The 25,944-nt window shown below is 38.7% G+C and overlaps 1 protein-coding gene across 1 annotated transcript in view; it reads left to right on the forward strand.

Annotated features, from left to right (window-relative positions):
* Positions 1-14,750, forward strand: part of NCBP1 (Nuclear cap-binding protein subunit 1) — a 28,910-nt gene extending 14,160 nt beyond the window's left edge. The window contains exons 14-18 of the mRNA XM_051210589.1: positions 1,286-1,844; positions 2,452-2,694; positions 7,684-7,798; positions 8,789-9,268; positions 9,850-14,750. Coding sequence (XP_051070597.1) covers positions 1,286-1,844; positions 2,452-2,694; positions 7,684-7,798; positions 8,789-9,268; positions 9,850-9,957 — 1,505 coding nt within the window. The 3' untranslated portion in view covers positions 9,958-14,750. The remainder of the gene's footprint in view (positions 1-1,285; positions 1,845-2,451; positions 2,695-7,683; positions 7,799-8,788; positions 9,269-9,849) is intronic.
* Positions 14,751-25,944: the final 11,194 nt, after the last annotated feature.

A 25,944-nucleotide genomic window follows, 5' to 3' on the forward strand; every position in this document is an offset into this window, starting at 1 on the left:
AATATTTGAATCCTTAAGATGTAGTGTTAGCTGTATCAGCACCATAACTACGCAGGCTTGTTTTTTTGAACTGGTTAAAAGGCTCAACAGTGGTGAATTTTAAATGTGCGATTGTTAATCCTATTAATCCTCTTGTACCTATTCTCGCATAAAATTAATCGTTAACCTCCATGTATGTGCATCTTTAATATATGTGTTTGCTTTTTTATCTATTTACAAATTAGCTTTTTTAAAGTATGTAAACTCATTAAAAAATTTATAGGTTGATTTATGTGTCAAATTCGCAAACCACATAATTCATTCTTTCATTCAATTTTTTCTCGTCACTGGTTTTATCTACAGAGTACCCAGTCTGAAATACATATATTCCCAACACATTTTATATAGGACTTAATATCACTTTGTCTAGCTAATATGATGGCACAACGGAATCAGTTTAAGTAAACAACGAAATAAATCGGAGATCGATTAACGTTCGAGTCAGATGCACACCCAAAGAACTATCTTTTAATAACATAGGTATTTTTATTAAATTGAAATATCAATATGACAAGTAATGTCAGTAAGTTGTTATTATTTGTTCGTTTATACACTTCTGAACCCACTTTGTAGTTGGCTATTTTATAAAGGGATTCTAATTCCTAAGCCGTTCAATCTCTTGTCACCCAAAAACCTTATTCAAGATTTTGCTTATTAAAATAGATAACTGACAACTGCATATGAAGAGTCTCAAAATCTGTTTAGATTTAAAAACAAGGATAAAATTGACTGTGCAACGTACACATGAATCAAATGAAGTTCTACGCAGTTTTTCTTCAAACAGGAAGTTTTATACATAGAAGCATTTCTCTTTATAAACACATCATTTTAACTCCAACACACATAAATGTAGATTTCAATAATTTATTTAATCTTGTTATCACGATATAGAATTGTGACTTTGTAATTTTAGATAACTGATTCCAATTATTTATTATCAGATTTGAATTCCACCCCACTTACACAGTCTCGGTAATCGAATAGTTTTGATAATTATCGTACTTCGTTTAAGCTCGTGATATTTAGTGTACAAACCAACACAGCCGCTTTACGTATGTTGTCAGTCTTATGCGTTTAATAAAGAGATTTATAAAAGCTTATGGGATAAAAATCTTAATTTGGAAATCTTGTTGAATGATACAAACTGTATTGCCTGTTTTGCTTCATATGGAATCATGTATGGTTTAAGTATTTCTTTTACAGTGATTTCCTCTAGTTTATGTTCCTTCACTATTTTCCATTATAGATTTGTCTTCTGCACGTGCATTCTTTCGTCTAGTGGATTCTATCCGAGCACGCCTTGAACCCCAAACCGTCTTAAGAATAGCTGAAACTGCCTCACAAAGTCGTGGTCGGCGTCTTTCACTATCAGAACCATTTGATAATGATGGGGTAAGAGATGAAAAAGATGAAGATGCATCTAGTGATGATAGTCACTCTGATCATAGTGATGAGGAGCGTCGTGGAAGAAGCCCCATTGATACCATTCCTCTGTCAGATCCTGAGTTTGATGACTTGGATGATCCTGAGCCTGCTAAACAAGAAATTCGTGCTCGTCTTAAAGCGCGTCGACGAATGTTACGGGAGAGTGCAATGAAACGTAATTTGAAAATATCGTCAGAAGGTAATGCCGATGAACAGGTCGGTGTAAGAAGTGATTCTATCGAAAAGTTGCCATTTACCACAGCAGCTCAAGTGTCTGAACTTTCTCCTGGAGTGACAAATTTAGCTATTGAATTATTTTATTCTGCTATGTTGATCGCTGGTCATAAAACAATCAGTCACACATTTGCGTTCATAAAAAAGTTAGTTTCCAAACTGCGTTATTTTGGATTTCTCAACACACCTTCCATACTTTCTCCAGTTAATGTTTAATTTTGAAGATAACCCTCACTTGAGAGCTCATTTAGAATAGTTGTATGTTGTGAACCTATCACGTTAAAACTGATAAAGTAGAGGAATCAGACTATTCGTTTCAGTCTGAATATCAAGATAAATGGGCAATTCAGCTTGAAGGTATATAGGGTAGGGATTGCGAAACTTGGATTCAGATAAATCCAAATGTTAACCTTCGAATGAGGATCAGTCGTATGTGTTCACAAAGACTAAACATCGTTTATACTGGACATCGGTCGGTAGAAGTCAATCAGGTTAAAGAAACTCAAATCATACACTGGATTGCTATGTAGTAGAATACGACGGACCAGAGTTTACCTGAGATTTCAGTTAAAGCTGTTTCAGCTTCATTGGGTTTTTTTTCGAAGCTTTGCTGGATGGTGTTGTCTAAACTAATTTCAGAAGGTTTACATTTCGAAATTCAATTTTATAGTATCCTAATATAAAGAAAGGGAGATTCACAACGTGATATTGGCATACCTTCTCATTCCCATTTGTTTTGTGTTTAATGTTTAGGTATGCTGCTGTCATCCGGACTCTTACATCTACTGTTGAAACTCAAGTAGAAGCTTTACATGTAATTCAAACGGTTTGGGCTAATAATCCACAAATGATTGTCATTATTACAGAACATATGTGTCGTGTTGGTTTGATTGATCCGGAAGCAGTTGTTCGATGGGCATATTCACCTATAATGACAACGTTAACAGATGATACAGTCAATTTAAACTCTGCTAATGCTCGTCCAAAAATTTTGGAGTAAGACAATTCATATATATATATATATATATATATATATATATATATAATTGAGCTTTTTATTTATAGAAGAATGCTTACTGTTCTTTACAGCATTCTTCAACGTTAGTTATTTGTGCATAATTGCGTTGACTAGGGGGGTACCTTAAAATCTAGCACTCTCTCAATGTTTTCAAAATGATTTTTGTGAAACCAGTGTGACGCTAGGTTATGACCATGGCATTTTCCGCTGCTTATAAGCCAGTGAATACAGAAGGTTTATAACTAGTCATCTATATCCTAATGAGAACTATGTCCCTTACAAAAATGTTCACTCAAGGGGGATCAATTTACATTCAACTCATTAAATAATGATTGCGCTTATAAACGATTCTGCATATTTCTGACTGTCTTTTTTCCTCTGATTATGGATTTGAAAAGAGCCAAGTGGTAATCAGTGACTGAAGTCATGTGGCATACTTATTCGGCCGCATAGGTGTAGCTTGTGCATTAAACTAACTAGTTGAATTCCCATATTCAGTTGATTCCGTAGTTTTTAACTTTCTCCAGAAACTTTTGGATCTCATTACATATTTCTTAACAGTTAAATCTGAAAAATATTGGCGCCAATTTATTTTCACATTTAAGTGGGACGGGTTCGACCCCTGCTCTACTTGCCTCAGGATCTGGACAACGGGATCACTTTTTAGCCTCCATACACTAACTGTGATTGGAAGCCTGGAAAATAAATGTGTGCTCGATTATTTATCTTGGATAAATGATACACTGGCACCCAAAGCTATTGATGAGTACTTGATTCGAATCTCATTGTGGAAACTATCACTGAGATGCAGGTGCATTCAGCTGACTAGTTCAGAACCAGACTAGACGGATGCCTCAAATTCTACCGTCACCCACTATCCTGATCAATTTTTAGCTACGGGCGGTATTAAGTCATTCGCTCAAGAAGCCCATATGCCAACACAGGTTCATTTTCAAATATTAAAAATGACAAACTACAAACACTTACAAATAGTAATAATTCAGTTAGTTAGCAAAACTATGTTAACCATCTGGTGTTTGGCTTTAGTGTGGCGATTCCTCTTAATGTAACACTAGGTTGGCAGAAAGTTAAGAGCTATATATACAAGTCATGGCATCCGCCCATGTGGTCATTAAGTATTGCTTTGAGCAGTGTTTATAGACCCAGACTACAGGCTTAAAGTCTGCGTGATTATCATAACCAATGGTTGGAAATGTTGGGTGCTATGGCTCCGAATCAGTCGCCATGATGCGGCTTCATTTAACACCCGATATCTTGAGTTTTAAGATTATCTTATACCCCGGATCACATTGTTTATGCTTGTTCTTTTCTACTATCAGTGATATTACTACTGTATCATTTTTCCTGACCATTCAATTTCGCTATGCTAATATGGTGTGGCAACTTAAACTCAGCCAGTCACAACGTAGAACCTGTAAGTATGTACATCGGCTCAACTTGCCGTACCCCATTAACACAAAGAGATGAATTTGTCACGTTAAATCCGAGAATAGTAGAGGCAGTAACAGTTTCAGTGATAATAGGAAAGATTAGGCATCAAAGATACGATTCAAAAAGAAAATATAAATTAGTAAAATAAAAACAAAAAAAGTTGTGAGGGATTTAGAATCTCAGGATTTGAAGGAAGACAAAGAATGGATGCACTTGTGTCATTGCAAACGATTTTGAGCCATGTCATTTCAAGTCTCTAACCATTAGTTACGAAATCACACGGACCGCAACCAAGTAGTCTACATCTATTAACGTCGATCAGTCTGATTGTTAGTGACTTCATAAACTGTTGCCAAGTTTTGCTTCAACTGTCCCTAGCTTTTTTCTAGTTCAATCCTGAACCACACAACATTGTCCATCAAGGTAGGCAATTGTTGGACATATGTAGCACATATTCCGACCACCTCAGTTGACGAAGATTTAGTACCTCATCAACTGAGTTCCTATTTTTACCTAGTACCCTATTCCCAACACAGGTATTCCTTACTCCGTTGTCCCGAAATTCACTAGCAATGCTTCGAGAACACCTATGATTGAATAACAGTAATCTACAAATGTCCTCCACTGTACATGGTTGTTTTTCATCCATAAAAATGAACGGAGTGAACTGCTGCGTAGTAAATTTGTCCTTTGGTTGGTAGATGGATATCTCGCCTACTCCACGAAAGGCGATCGAGATTTCATCGGACGCCAGCCTATCAGGACTGATGACACTCAAGAAATGTGAAACGGTCGATGCGTTCAACTAATTCACTCGTTGTCACTAATCCTGGAGATGGCGGAAGGTAATCCTGATGTTACATTTTACATTTGGAGGAAGAGAAACTCATCCCAAACACGCTTTCATTGTTGCTTGATGTGGTCAGAAGGCTGACTTTTGTCATCATTTCTAAACAGAACTATATCGTCTACGTATTCTAAGTCAAGAAGTGATTCTTCGCATAGAAGATCGATCCCCGAAAACTTAGACGATGAAAGTGTTATCTTTAAAAGTAGGTTTATTCCAAAGTTAAATAACAATAGAGAAAGCAGACATTCGTGATGAACATTTGAAATTATCAACTCTGATGACAGTTTGTCATAAGTTTTGACCCGAGAAGAGAGCCTGCACAAAATTAGTGTAATCGTTTGGTTAACTTTCAGTAACAAACACTAGTAAAGGACCTCACGATCAACAGAGTCAAATGTTCCTTAAGGTCAAAGAATACAATTATTGTCGGACGTCGAAAATTATGTTTATTTTCCAGAACCTCCCGAAGGGTGAATATTTAGTTTAAACATCCACGTCCAGATGTCGAAGTATTATTGAGGCTTATATTTTAGACCCTTTATTAGTTAAACTAATTCCTCCGTTACTGTCACATGATTTTTTGTCCTATCTTATAGATTGGGACGATCAGTGATCGAGACCAGTCAGGTGGAATTGCGTTCAGTTCCCAGACCTTAGCTAAGATTTCAGTTAATCCAAATGCTAGAACTGGACCACCTTGAAAATCTAAGGGGTTAATCCACTAGGCATTCCTGGCCTCCCTCGCTTTAGATTGCCCATAGCCTTCTCAATCTCACTAAGACCTGTGGGACGTAGATCAATTTACTACTAAGGTTACTTAGAAGTGGTAACTGAAGGTCGGTTGAACTATTTCCTAAAGTATTCTGCTCACAAGTTCAATCTAGTGGATTGAAAATGGATAACAGTCATTTTTCGTGATAAATCTGGACAGCTGTCTACTATTACTTATTGCTGCTGCCTTTCCCGTCTGATTTGCTTTGCCTATCCACCACTGCTCACGATCATTACATAGACTTTTGATCAGCCTACGTCTAAGCTGCCTCTGCTCATCATTGTGTTCCAACCCAAACAGGATGAGTTTTCAACCATCTATCAGTTCTGTAGACAACAATGAAATCAACTGATTCCCCCTAACTTTTCGGTTTAAGTTACTAGTAGATATCACTGCTGTTTTCACAGCTTTTTGGATATTATACCAAGCTTCTTCTGAGCGGATATCATTTTCACAGTTGACTAACTCGATTTGTTCTCGAAATATATTCCTAACGTTTTCATCGTTAAGTTAAACTCTAAGGAATTTTCTTTCCGCGATTTTTCTACGTCCAGTAAGACGCAGACAAATATGTGCTCAAACTGAACCGTGATCTGAGTCTGAACGACAGCATTCCATCGAGCGCCTCTAACTATAGCTAATGGCACTGTGGCCTATTTGTGTCCATAGACGAGTCGATTGTAGAGGTTGCCTCGTCAAACAATGTTTCTCCTTCTTTTTAAAGTTGATGTTTGCCAGAAATAGACGGTTATCTGAGTGTAATTGCAATACATGGTCGTCATTGTCAGTTCGTTGAGCCGCAACACCGTAAGATCCATCCATGTACCTTTCATTTTGGTTTAGTTTACTTGAGCATTAGAATCACCTGTCACTATTACTACATCAGTGTTTGGTTTTTTGAAAGAGGTTGGATAGCTTCCTATAAAACTCATTTAATTTCGTTCGAGCTGCAATCAATGAGTGTGTAGGCAAAAAAACGAAGAGTCAACTGTATGTGTCCCTATCTTTCCGAGATTTCACTATCCCGTTTAGTCAAACAGCGCACAGGCATCTGTTTTCTAAAATGCAATGTGACAGGGCCTGCTTTGCTTTGGAACTTGATGCTATACCTACACTAGCGAGGTCACGGGAATTAGCAGTGAAGTCTCCAGATACTCAAAGGGTAAATTGTGCCGGTTCTTTATGTTGACAAGATGAGGTCAAATAAGTGGCCGCACGTGGATCCTGTGTGTGCTCTTCGGAGACGTAGCATACATCGATGGAGTGAGTTTTTAGAGTCAGACATTCTACAGTGCTTATAGCTAACCGATTATGGTTAAAAGATGACTTTATGATGGTTTTCATCTGCTTTTTATACTTGACATTTCATCTGAATTACTTACCAAACACTATATGCCTACAGCGTAAAAAATATCTGGGGATAAAAATTATTTTATTTGTTGAACCACCCAGTATTGTTACTGAAAAGTATGCTTTTTTCTAAACGCTTGACTCTTTCTGAAGTTTTATCTTCTGCATAACTAATTCTTAGTAAAATAATAGTCTGATAATTCACTGCTTCGTTATAAAGTAATCAACCATTAGTAAGTTGTCGTTCATTCATTCTAGTCAGTCACATTACAGCAAATTTTTGTAGTCAGTGATCACTTTTCTTGTAAAACATTACTTTGCTTTAACTAAAGCTGTTTCAGTGGAACACCACCAGACACAAAGATATGTGTGGATTAGCAGAAAGATATTTTTCGAGAGTGAGATGTATGGAATTCTTTGCTACATAATCGAAAAGATAACAATCGTACAGTCTCTTCTATGCAAAGCTTTATAATATAATATTTTTGTTACTTATTTCTAATCCGAACGAGTAACTCACTTATTAATATTATTACTATTTAGCTTTTACGTTTGGGAGTGCTTAAGTCGAACTCTTGTTCGTGTTGGTAGGCGAGTTACTCGAATTACAAGTAGACTAGAACTGGCAAAAGAAACGATGGAAATTAACAGGCGTTCTGTAAGTTGTTGCTCATGTTAATTGTTTCGTGTTTCTTACTTTGTTAACATTGCTGGTCGATAACTTGGACCTATGCGTATGCAGTGTTTTCTAGAACAGTTGTACCGCTGATAGTATCTCGTAACTCCACTCTGTTCACGCCACAACGTAAACCATACATTCTGGGTATTTCATTGTTTTTGTCTGTCCACTTTTGTCATTGGGCACTTTTACCATCATGTGTATTTTTGTCTGTCAGTATTAATCACCTGATTTTCATATTATTTTTTTGACTACCCATGTTTCTTGCATGTTACGTTATAATTTTGCTCCAAAACGATAAACCCAGTTATTCATCACTGAACATCCACAAATGGAGCGACTCATTAATATCATTCAACATCAAAATTGCTATCAATCCCTTGATACAAAGTAAAATAACCAGTTTTGTTGTCTTTTTGAATGTCTTTCAAAGACGGTGGATCAGATCTTCGAATAAGTATTAGACATCAAGCACTGTTCCATCAAATCAGTCTCAAAAACATGACACTGTTGACGGAATGGTTAGTTTCCGTAAAAGCCAAGTCATCATCAATATTCTGCACCTAGCACAATGTTCGTAATCCTGCGTTTGATATTCACCTTTTAATTAGAAACTAGAGCACAGAGCTAAGCGTCGTTCAAGATGGCACATAGAACGTACATACTGTAACACCATCCGAACCCAGTATCAGCATTCTTGACCTTTATTTTCGCAAAAGTAGTTAGTTCTAAGTACTGTTTTCATTTCTTTCCTTTTAAATCATATTAATTCAAAATATTGTTTCCTCTTTAGATTCTTAGGCAAGTTTAGTGAACTTTGCCATCTTGAGAGATAAGCGGTTGTCATGATCTTGAAGCTTTTATCTAAGTATGTAGGTCTTCATTTATAATTTTGTTTCCGTGCCAAACATGTACTAGTTTCTTCAAGTTAAAAATAAATGTATTATTTTGTTTTTCGATCTTGTTAAGTCTCCTTATTCGACTCCTGATCGTGAAGACGCTGACCAGGGAGGAGATGGTGATAGCTTTCCACGGACTGGAGTCGACAGTGATTCATTCTTCAAGAAACCGAAAGATTCCATTTCTGGGAGAATTAAAGTCAGTGACCGACGAAAACTTATGGCAGGCTGTGAACTGGTTTCTTCGTCTGACGATGAGGCTTATGGTGGAGGAAAGGATAATGTTGGTGGTCGAGTAGCCAGACTAGAAGAAGCCAGGTGTGAAGCAGTTCGTAGTCAATGTGCTGTCATTACACTTCTTCTGCATCGTCATGCTAGACTTACTGCTGAACTTGCATCTGAAATGTCTGGATCTACTCAGAACCATTCATTCAATACGGATTCTCCATTTTTCTTACATGAACCAACTCAACCGAAAAGTTTGTCTGACGAAGCTTTACGAAATATAATGTTCTGGTTAAAAGGTCGTTTAGTGCAAGTGGTTCTTGAGGTAAGTCTTATTTTACGTTGCCATTATTTTATTCCTGCTCATAAAATCGAATATTATTCTGGTCGTGATTTGCAAGTGTTTGTCGAAATGTCAGATAGTAGCTTTATTCATATATGAGTTTCCGCTGAATTATATGAATAACCTAATCATGTATGTGTAAAATAAAACCACAATATTTTGATGCAACGTCTCACAACTGTTCTACGATTGTAGAAACTTTAATTACTATGTAGTAGTTCATGTTTGTCCATTGTTCGTAGATCAGTGACGATTTATGTATATGGTATATTGAAATTAGTGTACATGTATTCAGTAAATGTTTACATCTAACACTTTTTATAGCTCCATAACTTCATTACTCTTTCCACTTGAGGTCTCAGAGACGGATCTTTTCAAATCACTTTCTGGCTTTACAAAAATCGTGGCACCAAAATTAGCATTGGAAACGCCTTTTCAATCCAGTTACGGATAAAATAAGTGTACAGTGTATTAATTAGCTTATCAAATTACGTGTACATTTTACACTTTATAGCTGTTTTTTAAAACCTGATAAAAGTTATGTTCCCAACTTATTTTCACAGCATTGCGATCAATTAATACCTTATCTGGATAACCTTGATGAATTTATCTGTGGAGCTCATCCTGAAGTTCAAGGCGTGTTCCAACAGCTTCGTTCATTGTACGCATAGCAATCTCATTTTGATACCTTCTTTATGAGGAAGTCAACTTGTGTGTACTTCAATTTGTTATGTACACTTTTTATCCAAGGACTGTAGAGTATTTTGTAACATATGGTTCTCATCGTTTACCTCCCGAAAACTAAGTTTTCTTATTTTCAGTTTCAGTGTGTCGAATTTACTCTAAGCAATAACTTAAGATTTCCCTGGGAGAAATATTCTTGGAACATCGTTTTGTACTGTTTAAATACTTGTATTTCTAGTTGTCCATGTTGTGAAGAAGTATTATGGCTTTTTAGCCTGAACGTTTTGTTTTCGCTAGTGTAGGGTCATTATCATCCATTCAGACGATTTGGGATCGTCGACTTAGCAGCATAATACAACTGAGTCGTTGACTTCGTGATTTTCAACACTCATTAAGTAACAGTCTATTCATAACTTAAAACGATTTCGCTCGTATGCAAGTGTTTGTAATAGTTGGTGTTCTTGCGGAAGTGTCCTATGGTTATTTTCTGGATAGTTACTGGTATTTGACTGTTAGATGTGTTGCTTTTTTCAGTTAATATAGGTGATTGTTTATCAAACTATGTGACCTCTGAGTTCCATTCAATTGCCACCAGTATGTTGCATCGATTAGGTGTACTTTCTATCGTTGTTAGTTGTCCATTCGGAACTAACGTCATCAGTTCGATATGTTCCTGATGTTTTTCTGCTTATTTGAAGCTACTCCAGGGTTAGCGAAGTTGCCTGAGTGGGTTCAAAGACTACCGATGAGTACTCAATAATCATCCGATGAACAACCCCACACATGACCTTCTGTACGTTAATGTTAGGTCCGAAAGCTAAAACGATGTTAAGTACATACATGTAACTTACTTTTGAAAACTGATTGGAATATTGAGTTCCGAATACTATTAAATCAGAAATAGCGTTTAAAGGCAAGGTCTCATATTGTGAGTAATAAAGAACATGAAAATGAAGCCTATTAAAAAGACTTCCCATCTAGGGAGGACCAGAGTTAGTAATGGTAGTGTTTCACAATTATTTAAATGATATGAAGACCAATGGACTTTTACGTTTGAGCAAGTCTGATGTACATATGTTAGGAGACAAAATCATAATTTAGAATTACATATTGCAAATTCATTCAACAATCAAACCGTTTTCACATACGAAGTTGGTTTTTATTGACATATAAGACTTGGTGTCATAATGTTACCTTCCCTACACATCTTTTCATGCGTGCGAAGGCTTAAGAAGTCATTTTAACGTCTAATTTAAACATCCTGAATAATGAGCACTGCCTGGATCGCTATTACTGACTCATGAATATTAAGAGGGATTGTACAACTTATGTATTTCAGTGGGGGTAGGTACTTAACAGACAAAATTCTCCAGTAGCGATCACTGTGGCTTTCCTGACCTACGGTTTGTTTAAGGGTATACAAAATGGTACTACTACAACATGGGGAACCACCCACCATATGTACTCGAGGCCCTGGAAGGTTGACACCCAATGGTTTTGTGCTGAAATTTCGCCTTCTTCATGTTAGTTGTGTAGCGGTAAATAAATTTCCGCAGTAAATTGTTCTGTAAGTCTTCAACACTTGATAATGACCTCATTAGTTTTGATAAACGCAACTACATGGAGGTGCTCGTTTACACGTCTTCTGCAACTGTTAGCCAGCTTAGACTATACGCCTCCCGATATTTCTGATTTGGTTGGGTTGGTATACTCCGATTATAAAGATGTTACGTGTAAAGACATTGTCAGTCTCCGAATACCTGTGATATCCCTAACTAAGGGCGTTTCCCTCTTTGGAGCACCTTTAGGTAGTCAATCTGGTTAAGTATAAACATCCTAGTAACTGATATCGTGTACTAGTTATGGTGCATTGCTCTTGCCTATTCATTACTAAGATTTGCCAGGTTAGATTCTTTCCATCAAATGGTTTATCCAACTCTGCAACAATTGTAGATTTGGTATTCACTTTGAGCCGGATCATTTGACTCATTTCCACTTTATATGAATAACTTAGGAGAAAATCTGGAATATTTGATTCTCTAGGGTGTGTGTTGCACACTAACCGCGGCAGATTGTAGACAGTACTAATAACTCTTATCAGTCAGTACACTATCATACCAAATAGACTTGTTTATAATCGTATAGAGAGACTTTGGAATCAAGGTCTCAGTAAACAGAAGTTACCAGAGGAACCAGCGACAGATGCAAAATACAGAATGCTCTAAATCGAAATGCCTGTTGGCTTATAATTGTCTGCTTGACTTTAAACATTGTGTGGTCAAGCGCGGTAACCATGTAGTTGTGCTGACAGTGAAATCACACTAAGTCCTGACCAAGAGGTCACTCATTCTCAGTGCACCTTGTTTTTGCCTAGAAATAGCGGGTGAGAAGGGAAAAGTCAAAGAAGATATCGGATATTGGGACATTTCTTAGGCAAGTTACAAGAGGCAAACTAACATGCTTAAGTGTATACATAATTATTAGTCTCATTGGATAAAATTGCGTGAGTTGGATGGACGTAGGAGTAACTTCAAAATTTTTAAAACTGGAAGATTTCTGTCAAGGGATATGATGTATTGAACCATTATCTTGTTTGGTCTAACCAGCAGTTGTACGCGACATCTTGTCAGTATTGTTTTACCAGTGGATCAACTTGCTCTAATTGTGGGGTAGACAGATCCCTGTACAATTTTTCCTTCACTAGTTCGCGGTTAGGCATGATTAGTTGAGTTTTATCTCATCTCCTATAAGCATGTCGAAATTTCAACCGTGACGATCTGTTTAACTTAGCAAACACCTGAGCACGGTTTAAACGTTAGATCCTTCCGAATGTGCCCGCCCTTTCCTTTCAACGACCTTGAACAACCTGACTAGAGGCGGTCATTCCGTATTTCAATTACCGTGGGTTGGTTGGCTTGCATGAGTATCAAGTTTTTTCGGCTGCAATTAAACGCAACTCAATTTCGTAAATGTGCCCTTCAGCTTAGCAACCAATCAGAATGGGGCGGGAATTATTTTCTCCACCATCTTTGTAAGCAATGGCTGTCGGCTTTCTTCGTTCTGTGCTTCTTTCCCAAGCTGCCAGCTTTGGGGAAATCCCCAATGTTTGGGAAAAATCCCCAAAATGTTCGTAGCGCATTTTTGCACACCAACATTTCATCTACATAATATAAATAAGCCTCAAAGTAGTAAATCTGAGTAAATAAATTTACATTTTAGTGCAATACAGACTTTTGGTGAGGGATAGTCTGTCGAATTTCAGGTCTTGTTTTAATACATCAACAAACAGACAGGAGATAAAGAGTTGTCGGTTGTAAACCACTTCTTCGAAATTCGAAAGCTATGCAGGTGAGTTATTAGTAGTGCAGGTCGAAAAATTTGGTTTCTGTCTATGTTCAATCTTACTTAAGTCAATTATTTCTTTCAGAATAATAATAGACAGGTCGATACGATTGCGAGAAGGCGCGAAATACTTGAGGTTGTTTGGCTTTTCCCGAGCAACCTATTACAGAAGGTTGAGGAAGTTAAAAGCACAGTTGATAAAGAATTGTCAGTTACCGAGCTTTGACGAAGAGATAGACAATCCAGTTGTCGTCACAGAATCGCTTACTACTGCAACTACAGAGCATTGGGCTAATATTATCACAGACACAGCTGCTGCTCCATGTAGTTACGTCCAGATAACACAAGCAGCGGTAGTATCTCTTTTATTATTAGAAATTTATAGGTTGTGTGATGTCAGAAATGTCTCCAGCCGTTCATCTTTCGGTGAAAGAACAGTTAGAGAGAATGGTCATTGAAATGATGAAAGGTGGTTACATAAGCATAAAGAAGGCTGACCAAATATTGGACATTTTTCGTGCGCGGTATCCAGAACTTCCGACGTCCGTCCGAAGTGTTCTACGTCGATGCAACGACGTGTGGGCCTAAGATCCTCGATTCTGGAACGTATTACCACTTGGGATTGAAATCAAGTCTTTTGAGAATTTCGGAACATTGGCTACGGCAAATCCGTTTCACCGAACTGAAGTTGCAGTTAAACTACGATGGTCTAAGCTTGTTTAAAAGCTCTAAGCAACAGCTCTGGCCCATCTTAGGTCGCATAGTAGCTCCACTATTTAGTAGTGTTTTCATAGTTGGGATCTGCGGTGGTGAAGTAAAACCATCTGATTTCAACATGTCATCAACACTTATAACAGAGTTACAGGAGTTGCTGACAGTAGGCATTAATGTAGATAAGTATCAGCTACATTTAACGGTTAAATTAGTTGCTGTTATTTGTGACGCTCCAGCTTGCAGCAACGTCAAGTACATTGTGGGTCACAATGGTATCGCTGGATGTGACAGATGTCAGGTTTTAGGGAGACGAATGGGTGGTCGGATGACTTTCCACAATGGTGAACACGAATTGAGAAGTGATGTGAGTTTTCGTAGTAGGTCCCAATATATCCATCATTGTGGTAGAAGTTCATTTGAAAATCTGCCAGTGGATATGATAAAGTGTTTTCCATGGGAACCGATGCTATGATATACTTAGGTGTTACAAAAATACTTATTTCATTGTGGAAGAAGCTAGCTATTAAGCGACTTAATAGGATGGATCAGTCAATTATCGCATCAATAAATGATGCACTAGACTTATGTAGACAACACACTACATGCGATTTTCAACGGAAATGTCGTTCGCTATGAAGTTTCTGTATGGAAAGCAACTGAATGTCGGTTGTTCTTATTATACTTAAGACCTGTAGTTCTTCATAACAAGTTACCACTATCAATGTACAAAAACTTCCAGTCACTCTCTTTGTCTATGTATTTATTATCGCACCCTAAGTTGCACACCACATTCGCAAACAGTGTTCGGGTATATCTTAACAACTTCTTATTAGGTTACGAAAAGTGCTACGGTAGCAACCAATTAATCTACAATGTGCATAGTTTAAAACATTGTAGAGGGCGTCATAGAACATGGAAGTTTAGAGTCGTTCTCTGCCTTTCCTTTTGAATCATACATGAGGAGAATTAGGCGTTCAGTACACTGCGGCTAAACTAGCCGCACAGCGATATGCCGAAGAAGTTTACTTTCAAAGTATACTGAATCAGGATATAGCTGACAATGTCACTGAGTCTGAGCTAACTCATGATTCTACCAAGAAGATCATGAGTTGCAGAAATTCAAAGCTATCAGCCACAAGGCCGGGCAATATAGTTATTGCACAAGGTAGACCAGGGTTCGTAACGGAAATAGCTGATGGAGGCCGAATCAGGTTCCAAGCATTCCTTGACCCTTCAAATTTATATACGGACCCTTTTCCATCCGGTAACATCGATGTATTTAAGTGCACTAACTTAAGCCACGAGTGTACGTGGATTACATTGACAGACATACTTTGTGAATGCGTTTGTATAAGGGCACAAAATTATGAGGTTATTATACCTCTTTTACATACATTGCAATAAGCAAAGTCACATTACTTGTCAATTCCTGTCGCAAATATAGCACGTTAGCCAGTAATTGTCTGTTGCTTAGTGATTTTGCGTCGTCCATTCATTTACAGCATCAAAGTGGCAAGTACATTTTGGTTGACGACAAGGAGAAGCGTCAAGTGCTATGCATTCCAAACAAATGGCTCGTGACCAAGGATCATTACCTTCATGGTAATGTCAGTGAGCAGGACATTGTAGAGGGTATTGATGTTGATAGTCGATTCAGCGTCAGAAAATGCAACGTTATGCATCGTTGTGGTAAGTTGTAATCAATTTACATTTATTGTTTTCAGAAGACTACAATGTAGCCCAGGAATTAGAAGTGTGTTTAACAACAGTTCTGGGCTACAATACTGACATTACGACTAACGATGAAACGCAGCCTTGTGAAGCTGGAAAGCTGAAAAGGTAAATTGTTCAACTTATTGTATCATTTGTGTTAGGACTGTCAAACGAAAAAAGACCGATTATTTATGCACCTCAGAAGAACTAGAGGTTGCTGAGGTTGAGGCTGGATTTGCCCCGGTGGAATTTCCAGTTTTCAACATTTTAACAGGAAACTTTTCTCCTATTGCAAGGTTTGTACCTACTTTATCAATACTAATATAGTAGTTCATCAAAAGCTAATGTATCATCACCATCACTTCCACGTACTTCGATGGAAGTTAATAAACCGTAAGTTGCATTTACTGCATTCCTGATAACAAAAGTTTGTGCAATGATACAAATCAAATGTTGAGAACTATCCTGAAAGTGGTCACAGAACTATCTAGCAAGGTAGATAAACTGATCGCTGTATGTGAACGCTTAGCCATGGGTGTAACTGACAGGCGTACGGAGGAAATGGATAGTGATGTTATACATTCCCCACTAGGAACGCATGAGGAGTTGCGTTCTTTAGAGGCAGCATTAGAAAACCAAAAATACCGGGATCATTTCAAAAGTTGTAAGAGGTGTTTGGATAAATTTTAGGTGGCAAGATTATGCAACCGAATGTATGATGATCCTCGGAAATCTGCAAAAGCCTGTCTCAAATACCTCCTTTCTCCAGAACTGGCGAACACGTACACCTTGCACGGAACCAGAAGCAAAATCGGTATTAGTAAATACAAATTTTACTCGACGGTTCAAAGTAAGCCCACACTACTGTATTAACATATTTGTAGGTGTTTTGTGTTCACGTTTCAGAGGTGTAAGCTGCCAGGAGAAGGATATAATACACGCCATGGCTACAGCAAGTCAGGTCTTCTCGCATGACGCAAGAGATAAAGTACATAAACGTGGATGGCGATCCAAAGAAAGGGTGAGCTAAAACCACTTAAAATGTTTGTTATAATACATATGTTAAGTTTGTTCCTACTCGTTCCCTTCCTACTCCTTACTGTATTGTTTTATACTATTTATTAAAATTCAGTAGTCAGTTGTATTAATACTCAAATCAGAAATGGCTGTTGACATATTCTGCAACGTTTGACTGAAGTCATTCATAGTTGACGAAATGTTTTGCACCATTGCATGCAACCTATCTAACCTGAAAAAGTCCACTTGATGATGCAGGTGACTTACTGGTCTGCTGAAGCACCATGGACACGCTTTGATGCCGATGTAAACGGGTATGTCTCTAATTGCGTCGAACTAATTTTTGAACATGTAAATAGTCATGAAACTTACTTAGCAATAAACGAAATCAATTTGTCAAACAACCTGAATTTGGGATATTGAACATGACTATTGCCAGCCTGCATTTCAGCAACATCCATGTCTACTGAATTGTAAAGATATTCTTGTTTACGCTTCATGGCAGCTCTAGGAAATGTTAGTAAGATTATTGTACATACCTCTTGTGCTTCTCAGTGTTATGTGGCAGAGTGTTTTCATCCGTTGAAGTGTTTTCCCGGTGAGATTGCAGTATTTGTATGGAAAGTAACAGATCTTTGGCAGACTGCAGAGAATCTATAGTGAATTATACTTTCTGTGTATGTAACTTACCTAATTCGTGAATAACTTTACATTTCATAAGTGACCAATTTTCATTCAGTTGGTCGCACTTCTGAAAGTGTATATCGACCAGCTCGTTCAGAAAAGCGCAAAGTTCCTTGCCTACTATCCACTCCTTGGATGCTATCATCAGTTGTTTTTTGCTGAGGACGTCAACAATGACGTACTTCTTGTTAGCGGGCTGAAAATAACATAAGACCTAATTAAATTATTTGTCGTCATTTATTAAACACTTGTGAAACAAAATGCATTTACAGCCAAGTATGCAACAATGGGATTAGAGCTAGATAATCCCTACAATTTATGGCCATACATTTACAATCTGTGTCCTTAACCGAGATCCATGTGTGTTAATGGCTAACTACGGAGCACCTGAAGATTCCAATATCAGTAGATGGGAAAGGATCTTCTAAGTAATTGCGTGGGTTAGTGAAAGTCCTAAATTTTAGTAGTCCATCCTCCTTTATATCAGTGACTAAACCTGGCTGGCCGTTCACTACTACTACATTATCAGGCTGACATGAAGTTATTTTATTGTTGTTAAACATAATTACTTGTTTAGTGGAGACATCATTATCGCCTACTGGCGTAGTATTTGTTAAACCACTAATTTGAAGCCTATCGCTGAAGGACATCTTCTCAGCATAACGCTGTGCTGCTTGCTTAGCTACTGCAAACCCACTACGCACGGAATCCTTAATTTGTCTCATATAAGACTCGAATGGAAAGGCTGAAAAACTATCTAAAGTTCCATGTGCACGAACGTCGTCAGGTAGGTGCTGTAACGAATGCACACTGTAAACCAAGTTTTCACACCCATAACACCATTCGTATTCATTCAGGAAGTTTAGTAAATCTATTTTGGCGGTTTCTACAACACTTTTATGTAATTTTGGATGTGCAAGCAGATACACGGATAACTTTCATTACTTCCATTACAACTGATTTCTCTCTTTACTTCTATCAATTTAATAAACAACACTGTTGAACTCAGTTACCTTTTAGGGTGCTTTCATTAGCAAACTCACTGAACGAAAGAAAGTCATATTTTTTCATGAAAGTAGCTTTCATTCTATTCCACCTTCTGTTATAAGTGGATCTATGAAAGCCAAGGGAACGTGACAAGTTCACAGTGGCCCTACGTCTACGAACATTCTCACTGACTTCAATAGAACTCATAGTATTGGCCTTACAAGGTAATCAGTTACAATGAACATGAAAATCTAAGAGCACGTCACTCACCTGCATCACGTAGGTTTTTTGTGATGGCTCCACAGCATGTCGAAACACTTCAGCTAAACAACAAACGAAGTCAGTCTATATGCGTATCAACCGAATGCCTAGTTCCGTATATTGTACATTGTTTTTATGACAATACTTTTGTTTTTTTATTAGGCGGGGCTTTAATTTGTCGAAGTTTATGATAACTTCAGTTCTGGATGCGCTTCGTTCAAATAATGTACGTTACGTATAATTGTCGACAAATTTCCCCCAAATACACGACGTAAGGGGGAAAAAGCGACATTTCCCCTTTATTTACGCTTTCGTCTCGTTTATTTCCCCTTTCTTCCCCTTTATTTCCCCTTTTTGTGTTGCTTGGGTTTTAGCAAAGAATTTATGCAGTTGTGATTTACCTTGAGTTCATGAATATTAGATAAGGTCAGCTACTATTACTTGTGCAAAGCATAACATGGGCTTAGTACCGTATTGCAATGCTTTTATTGTTTTGCTCCCATTTAAGTATTCCCATGCATCTGCGTCTAGTTTAACAGGAAGTCATACAAGCAGAGTTAGTGTTTGATAAACTAAAAGTCCCAGTTGTCAAAAAGATTCTTAACATTTGTTCACAGCCCCCAAATGCCCTGGTATGGCCGAGAGTGGGGTGAATTCGCCCTCCCTCTCGAAATACTCTCACACAGCCACGCGTATACAGCCTCTGCCAGGGAAGTCCTACTCACTGCCTTCTCGTGGCATTAGTGTTGTTTACGAAAATGAGAGGACGAAGAGCGAATATTCGGCGCTTTAACCGGATTAGAAATCAATGGTGCACATGGGCTCCAGTATCCTAAGGGAACAAATGGCGTATGAACCAGTCGTTGGTCACCGGCTACCATGGGACTGCATCTCCTTACGATGCTCCACTGCCCTGTGGGTTAGACCATTAGGTCAAAGGCTCGTGGTGTGGCCCCCTAAGAAAACCACCTGCTTCGGTTTGGGCACCCGGGCAGTATCACAGCCCACACACAATTAATGTACTGAACTGTCTATGATCATGGAAACTAATTCTCTTGCTTCGACGAACATTCAAATAATTCAAATATTATTATTGCTATTATTATTATTATTATTATTATTATTATTATTATTATTATTTACTACATCATTATTCACCCTCTTTTATTCCTGCTCTGTCTATACTTATTTTTTCGACTTATACAGCAGCTCGTCTATGGTGGAAATTCGACTCTATCTAAACGTTCTCGAGTCACTGTCCGGTTGGAAATTGTATGTTACCACCGAATATGAGTACTGAAGCAGTTTTTTCTGAAACCACTTGCACCATTCAAACTGACTGCCTTCAACGTTCGCACACTTATGCAGATCGAACAACAGATAGGGCTGGCTATGTCTTTGGAAAGTCTTAATATTGATGTTTGTTGTCTATCCGAGACCCGTATTCAAGACTCTGGTGAAGTACTACAAATTCGCTCTTGATCTGTCGCTTCAAAAAGCTTGTTTTACGTGAGCCTATCCAGGGACCCTGTGGCATCTTCGTCTGGTCTTGCTGGCGTTGGTGTCGCACTAAGCGCTAGAGCTGAGGCAGCACTAATCGATTGGATCCCCATTAACAGTCGGCTATGTGCTGTTAGATTAGAGAGTTCCACTAAAGTGAGAAGAAATCGGCTTGAGAAACGATGTCTTTTCGTCATCTCCGCCTATGCCCCGACAGATTGCAGCCCGGATGCAATCAAGGATAAAATCTACCACCAGTTAACTGATCTTCTCCAGAAAGTGCGTTCGACAGATATTGTAGTACTAGCCGGAGACTTGAATGCTCAGGTCACGTGTCTAGGCACAGAAGAGAGTCGTTTAAGTGGCCGATGGGGACTTGTTGGTCGCAGGACAGATAACGGGGACCGTCTACTGCACCTGTGCACAGACCACAACCTGTTTCTGGCTAGCACTAACTACTGGCACAGTAATCGCCGATGTGCCACCTGGCGTCCTCCCTCTGCATCTCAAGCCTCGACTCAGATTGATCACATCGCGATCAGCTACTGCTGGCGTAGTTGTGTACAAGACTGCCGCTCCTTTTGGAGTACTATCTGGACTCTGTCCATGCCCTGGTCTGCGCCAATCTTACCTTACTTTTCAGTGGACAACGAAGTGACCGCCACCAACGGATTGATGTTAGCAATTGGTTGCAACTTCTGTTGCAAGTAAGTATCAAACCGAGCTAGCTTCTAGGCTAGCTACCATTCCACCGAAAAGTATAGATGAGCATTGGTTGCAATTGCATGACGCCATGAAAATGGCGGGTACAGTCAGTTGTGGGTTTGCGAAACTTCCCGCTTATAAGCACTGGGTGTCTTCAGGCTCCTTACAACTCATTGAAGCCCATCGGTCTACTCTGCGTGACCGTGAGTTTGGCCACAAACGAAGGATGTTACGTAAGGAAATTGGGAAAAGTTTGCGTAAGAACCGAGAAGCCTGGTGGTCGGAGCGTGCTAGTGAGCTGGAAGCAGCAGCTGCATCTGGTGACTACTGGAAGCTCCTCCAACTCATCCGAGCCACTGGCAGCAAGAAGTCTGGTGTGAGCGAAACAATCTGTGAGGATGACAGGATGCCAATCAATAACATCCATCGAAGTCTTGGACGATGGGCAGAATTTTTGAAGGGCAGTTCAACTGGCCTGCTGCTCCGGCAACACCGGTCGGACTGTCCTGCCCTCCGTGGCAGGTGACGACTGATCCACGAAATGAGGCGGAAGTCTGCAAGGAAGTCCAACTCTTGAACCACTACAAATCACCGGGCCCAGATGACTTATCTCCGGCTCTTTAAAGATGGTGGTGACTTTCTGGCTAAGGAACGGACTGTGTTGTTTACAAAGGTCTTGGAACTAGAGAGTGTACCAACGTCATGGAGTGAGTCGATAGTTGTCCCTATCTTTAAAAAGGGTTCACGTCGTTTCTGTAACAACTATCGGGGAACAAGTCTACTTCCGATTGCGTTCAAGCTATTGGCTCTCGTCATACTTCGTAGGTTGTTCAAAACTCGAGAAAGTTTGACTCGCAAGTAGTAGGCTGGTTTTCGTTCTGGTCGGGGATGTATTGATTATATCTTCACCCTCCGCCAAATGTTAAAACACCGTCATACTTAACACAGGTCAACAATCGTAATGTTTCTTGACATCAGGGCTGCCTTCGATTCGTTGGATAGCACTGTTCTTTGGGATTGCCTATTGAATAAGGGTGTGCCTGAGAAGTCTATTAGCATCTTAAAGGCCCTATATACAAACACCTCAGGCAGAATGAGGGCATACAACCACCTTTCTCCATTGTTCCATTCGAGCAGTGGGGTTAGGCAGGGTTGCCCAATCTCACCATTCCTCTTCAACTTTGCCATCGATGACATTCTGGAAACAACGCTGATGGATGTGAGTGATGGCGGTGTGGATCTGTTGCCTGGAGAAAGACTTCTCGACCTTGAGTATGCGGATGATATTGTCTTACTGTGCGATAATGCCGAAGTCATGCAATCCGCACTTAATCAGTTGGCAATCAGTGTCCGTAGGTATGGTATGTGCTTTGCACCTTTAAAGTGCGAAGTACTTCTACAAGGCTGGCAGGATCCTAATCCTGTACTCACCCTGGATGGTGAGCAGATAGTAGTCGAGAAGTTCGTGTATCTAGGTAGCTGCATAAGTGCTGGTGGTGGCCTGAGTGATGAGATCAATGCACGTATAGTGAAAGCCAGAGCGGCTTATGCCAATCTGGGCCATCTTTGGCGCCTTCGTGATGTCAGTCTAGCTGTAAAACGTCGGATCTACAACGCGTCGGTGAGAGCAGTTCTGCTCTATGCTTGTGAAACCTGGCCTCTCCGAGTTGAGGATGTTAGACGACTCTCTGTGCTTGGTCATCGCTGTCTCCGAAGGATTGCTGACATCCGGTGGCAACACCATGTTAGTAATGCAGAGGTTCGGCATCGTGTGTTCGGGCACAGAGATGATAATTCAGTTGGTGTCACCATCTTGAAACACCGACTTCAGTGGCTTGGACATGTTCTACGAATGTCGTCCCAGAGAATTCCACGTCGTGCATTATTTGCCGACTCTGGGACTGGTTGGAAGAAGCGGAGAGGTGGTCAGTGCATGACATGGTGTCGTGGTACGAAAGAAAGCTGCAAAGGACTGGCTTCTGTTAGTCCTTCACGACCCCCTGGTTGGGGTCCGAGAGATGGTGCTACACAGTGGCTAGAGACGTTATCAGATATGGCTCCGAATAGAAGCCAGTGGCGATCATGCTGTAACCTTCTTTTACTTTCTTCATAAAAAAAGTGGTTGTGTCTTCCTTAACTGAAAGATTTGTTCTGATTGTACCTTACCGTCCCCCCATTATGAATATGATTATTACTACACTCCCTTACACCAATCTCTTCATTATTGTTTTCTTTAAAAAAAACATTTTTTTACGTTCCTCATTTCTTTCTTCTTAAATCCTCATTGTTTTGTGTGGCGCATATATATTTGGCGCACCCCTGTACCAACATATATGTGTTCAAATAAATAAACAAATAAACAACCAGCTGCATTCAATTGAGACACAGAACACTCATCTTCAAAGACTGTATACTGCTGTTTTGCGGGCAACTAAAAGCTCAGACGCTTAGCTATCTTACTACCAATGTTGTTGCTGCGGAAGTTGTTTAATGACAGTGATCATGAAATATGGTCAGTGATAGATGTACAGTCTAGAAATAAACCATAAACATACTTATCGCTATCATATAATGTATGACAGCAACAGCATCAAAGGCGCGTTTTTTCCTATTTTTAATCAGACTGGTCTGAATCAGTATACTCATCAGAAACAGGCAATTCTACTTACTAAACTGATCTGTTTCGTTACAGGCTTCAAGCACTATACTTAAGTATACCATAATTCCTTCAACTAAACTGAATTATACGACAACCAAGAATACTAAACTAAGCAAGTGTCATAGTTATTGTTTCATTTGCACAAACATGTTGCTCAAAGCAGTTAAATGGACATAATTAAGCCGATAAAACCAAAACACGAAATATAGGCCAGTTGAACTTACCTAACAGAAGACAAAGGATATATATATTGCTTTCCGACTTAAGACAACAGTTAGTTGTTCATAGAAACATAGTTTACAGTACAACAAACCTTTCTTCAGTAACATTATGCACTGACGGTCCATCTGGAAACAATCATCTATGTGATTAAACTCACTATGACTTGGGATAACATCTCAGCGAGTAATGAACGTACAGTGTAACGCAGTCGGACGTGGCGAATAAAAATTAAAAACAGCAAAATTAACAACATAATCTAATTATTTAATTAAAAATACATTATGAAATGACAAAATCTGTGGTTGCTTGAACGCACAGATGACCCTGTGCGATACATTAAGTTTACATGGTTGCATTGAGGATAAATTCACCCGTTTTTTCATATATAAGTCATCTTATGCTACATTAAAAAGCACGAAATAACTACCAAAAGCATTAATTTAGCATTCTCTGTTTTTTAGTGTACACTTTGGCTCTGTTGTTGCTTTGTAATTTGATCTGTGATCCCAACAACTGTAGTAAACCTCAACGTAATGTCAAGTCACAGGTAAATCCTAAGTATTTGTAGTATTTCCTTGGGTTATTATTGTTGCAAGGAATAACTTTTTTATAATGAATGATCTGTTTGTAGTGCTTCATGACATTTCGGTCGACCTTAGCGATGCCTTTCGAAGTATGATACTGAACAAGCGTTTCCCGTGCTGGGATGACTTTGATAGCGCACTAAAAGAGTCCCAAAAAGTATGGAATAGTAATTTTATCGCCTCTCAGACTACTTATACTCGTTACATTCACACGGAAGGCAGATTGCTAAAGGATGTCAGGTTCAAATACCTGTGGAGATAGGCCTGACAAGCTTATTTTGTAAATAGTTTCAAATGTTATTTGTATTCATTTTGTCAACCTTCCACTGTATGTATATTTAACATTAAATGACTGTAACTGTTGTTTTATTAAAATGACCTTGAGCACAATTTCCGTTATGATACTGACATAGCGTGACATATTTTTGCTGGCTAACAAATACATTACTACTCACACACCCCTCGTTCTATTTTCGTTTGTGATTGAGTTAACTGAAGTCTAAATCAAATATTATCACTATTTATAGACTGTAATTGGAATATATCACATTCTACGCGGGATTATATCACTAGAGAGTTCGTCAACCCGCTCAGACTCACCAAGCATTTATAATTGTGGATTTATAATACCGGACCCAATCAGAACACGCAACATTTGGTCAATTTAAGTAACGTCCCAAATTTCTATTGTATTTGTAACAATTAACTGTATATATTAATATTACTACTGATCTTTAGTTACTTTGTTTATACTTTTCGCGTTCATATCTGTCTGGTCCACCACATACCTGTTTGTAACGTTTCACTGTACATTTGGTCATAAGAGGAAATCGGAAGGTTTGAAAGTGAAGTAAAAATCGTAAGATCCTTAACTAATTTATGATTTTTAAGGTCTAAATTCCGTAATTGCCTATCTAAATTACGTGTAAGATTAGAGGAGCAAGGATATGTCATCAAATCCTACAACATGCTCCACAATCATCCATGTAGTAGTTCATTGATGGTTTGTGATCCGTTGAGTAGAAGATTGTCATCAGAAGAAAAAGAAAACTTGAAGCCAGTAATACTACACTGTGAGTCAGCAGATGAAGTTATCGCAAGTATTAAGGAGAGAACTGGTAAGCATGTAACCGCTGCCGATGTCAAAGCTATGAAAGGTGAACTCTCCACTGGTAAGTGTATATAAATATATTTCAGGTTGTTGTACTCGAAAGCAAGTAATGGATATACTGAGACAAAAAGGTGAAGTGAGAGAACATTTAGAAAGTGGATATGCAACGAGAATATGTTTCAGCAGTTATGATCAAATAAAGTTGTACAAGAAAAATCCAGAAGTTCTGTGTATTTATTCTACATATAATACCAATAATAAAAAGTGAATATGATTTTCGTTTTATTCTACTATGTAGATATTCATTATTCCAGTTAGTGGTGACAGATGATTGTGGTCGAGGACGTACTGTGATGATTACGTGGACGCGAAAAGAAACACATGGAGATGTCACATGGATTTTAGATAAATTCAAAGAGATAATGGGAAACACAACAATAACAGAAACATTTGTGATGGGTTGCGCACGCTTGGG

The sequence above is a fragment of the Schistosoma haematobium genome, chromosome ZW, assembly GCF_000699445.3.
Source record: "Schistosoma haematobium chromosome ZW, whole genome shotgun sequence".
NCBI lineage: Eukaryota > Metazoa > Platyhelminthes > Trematoda > Strigeidida > Schistosomatidae > Schistosoma > Schistosoma haematobium.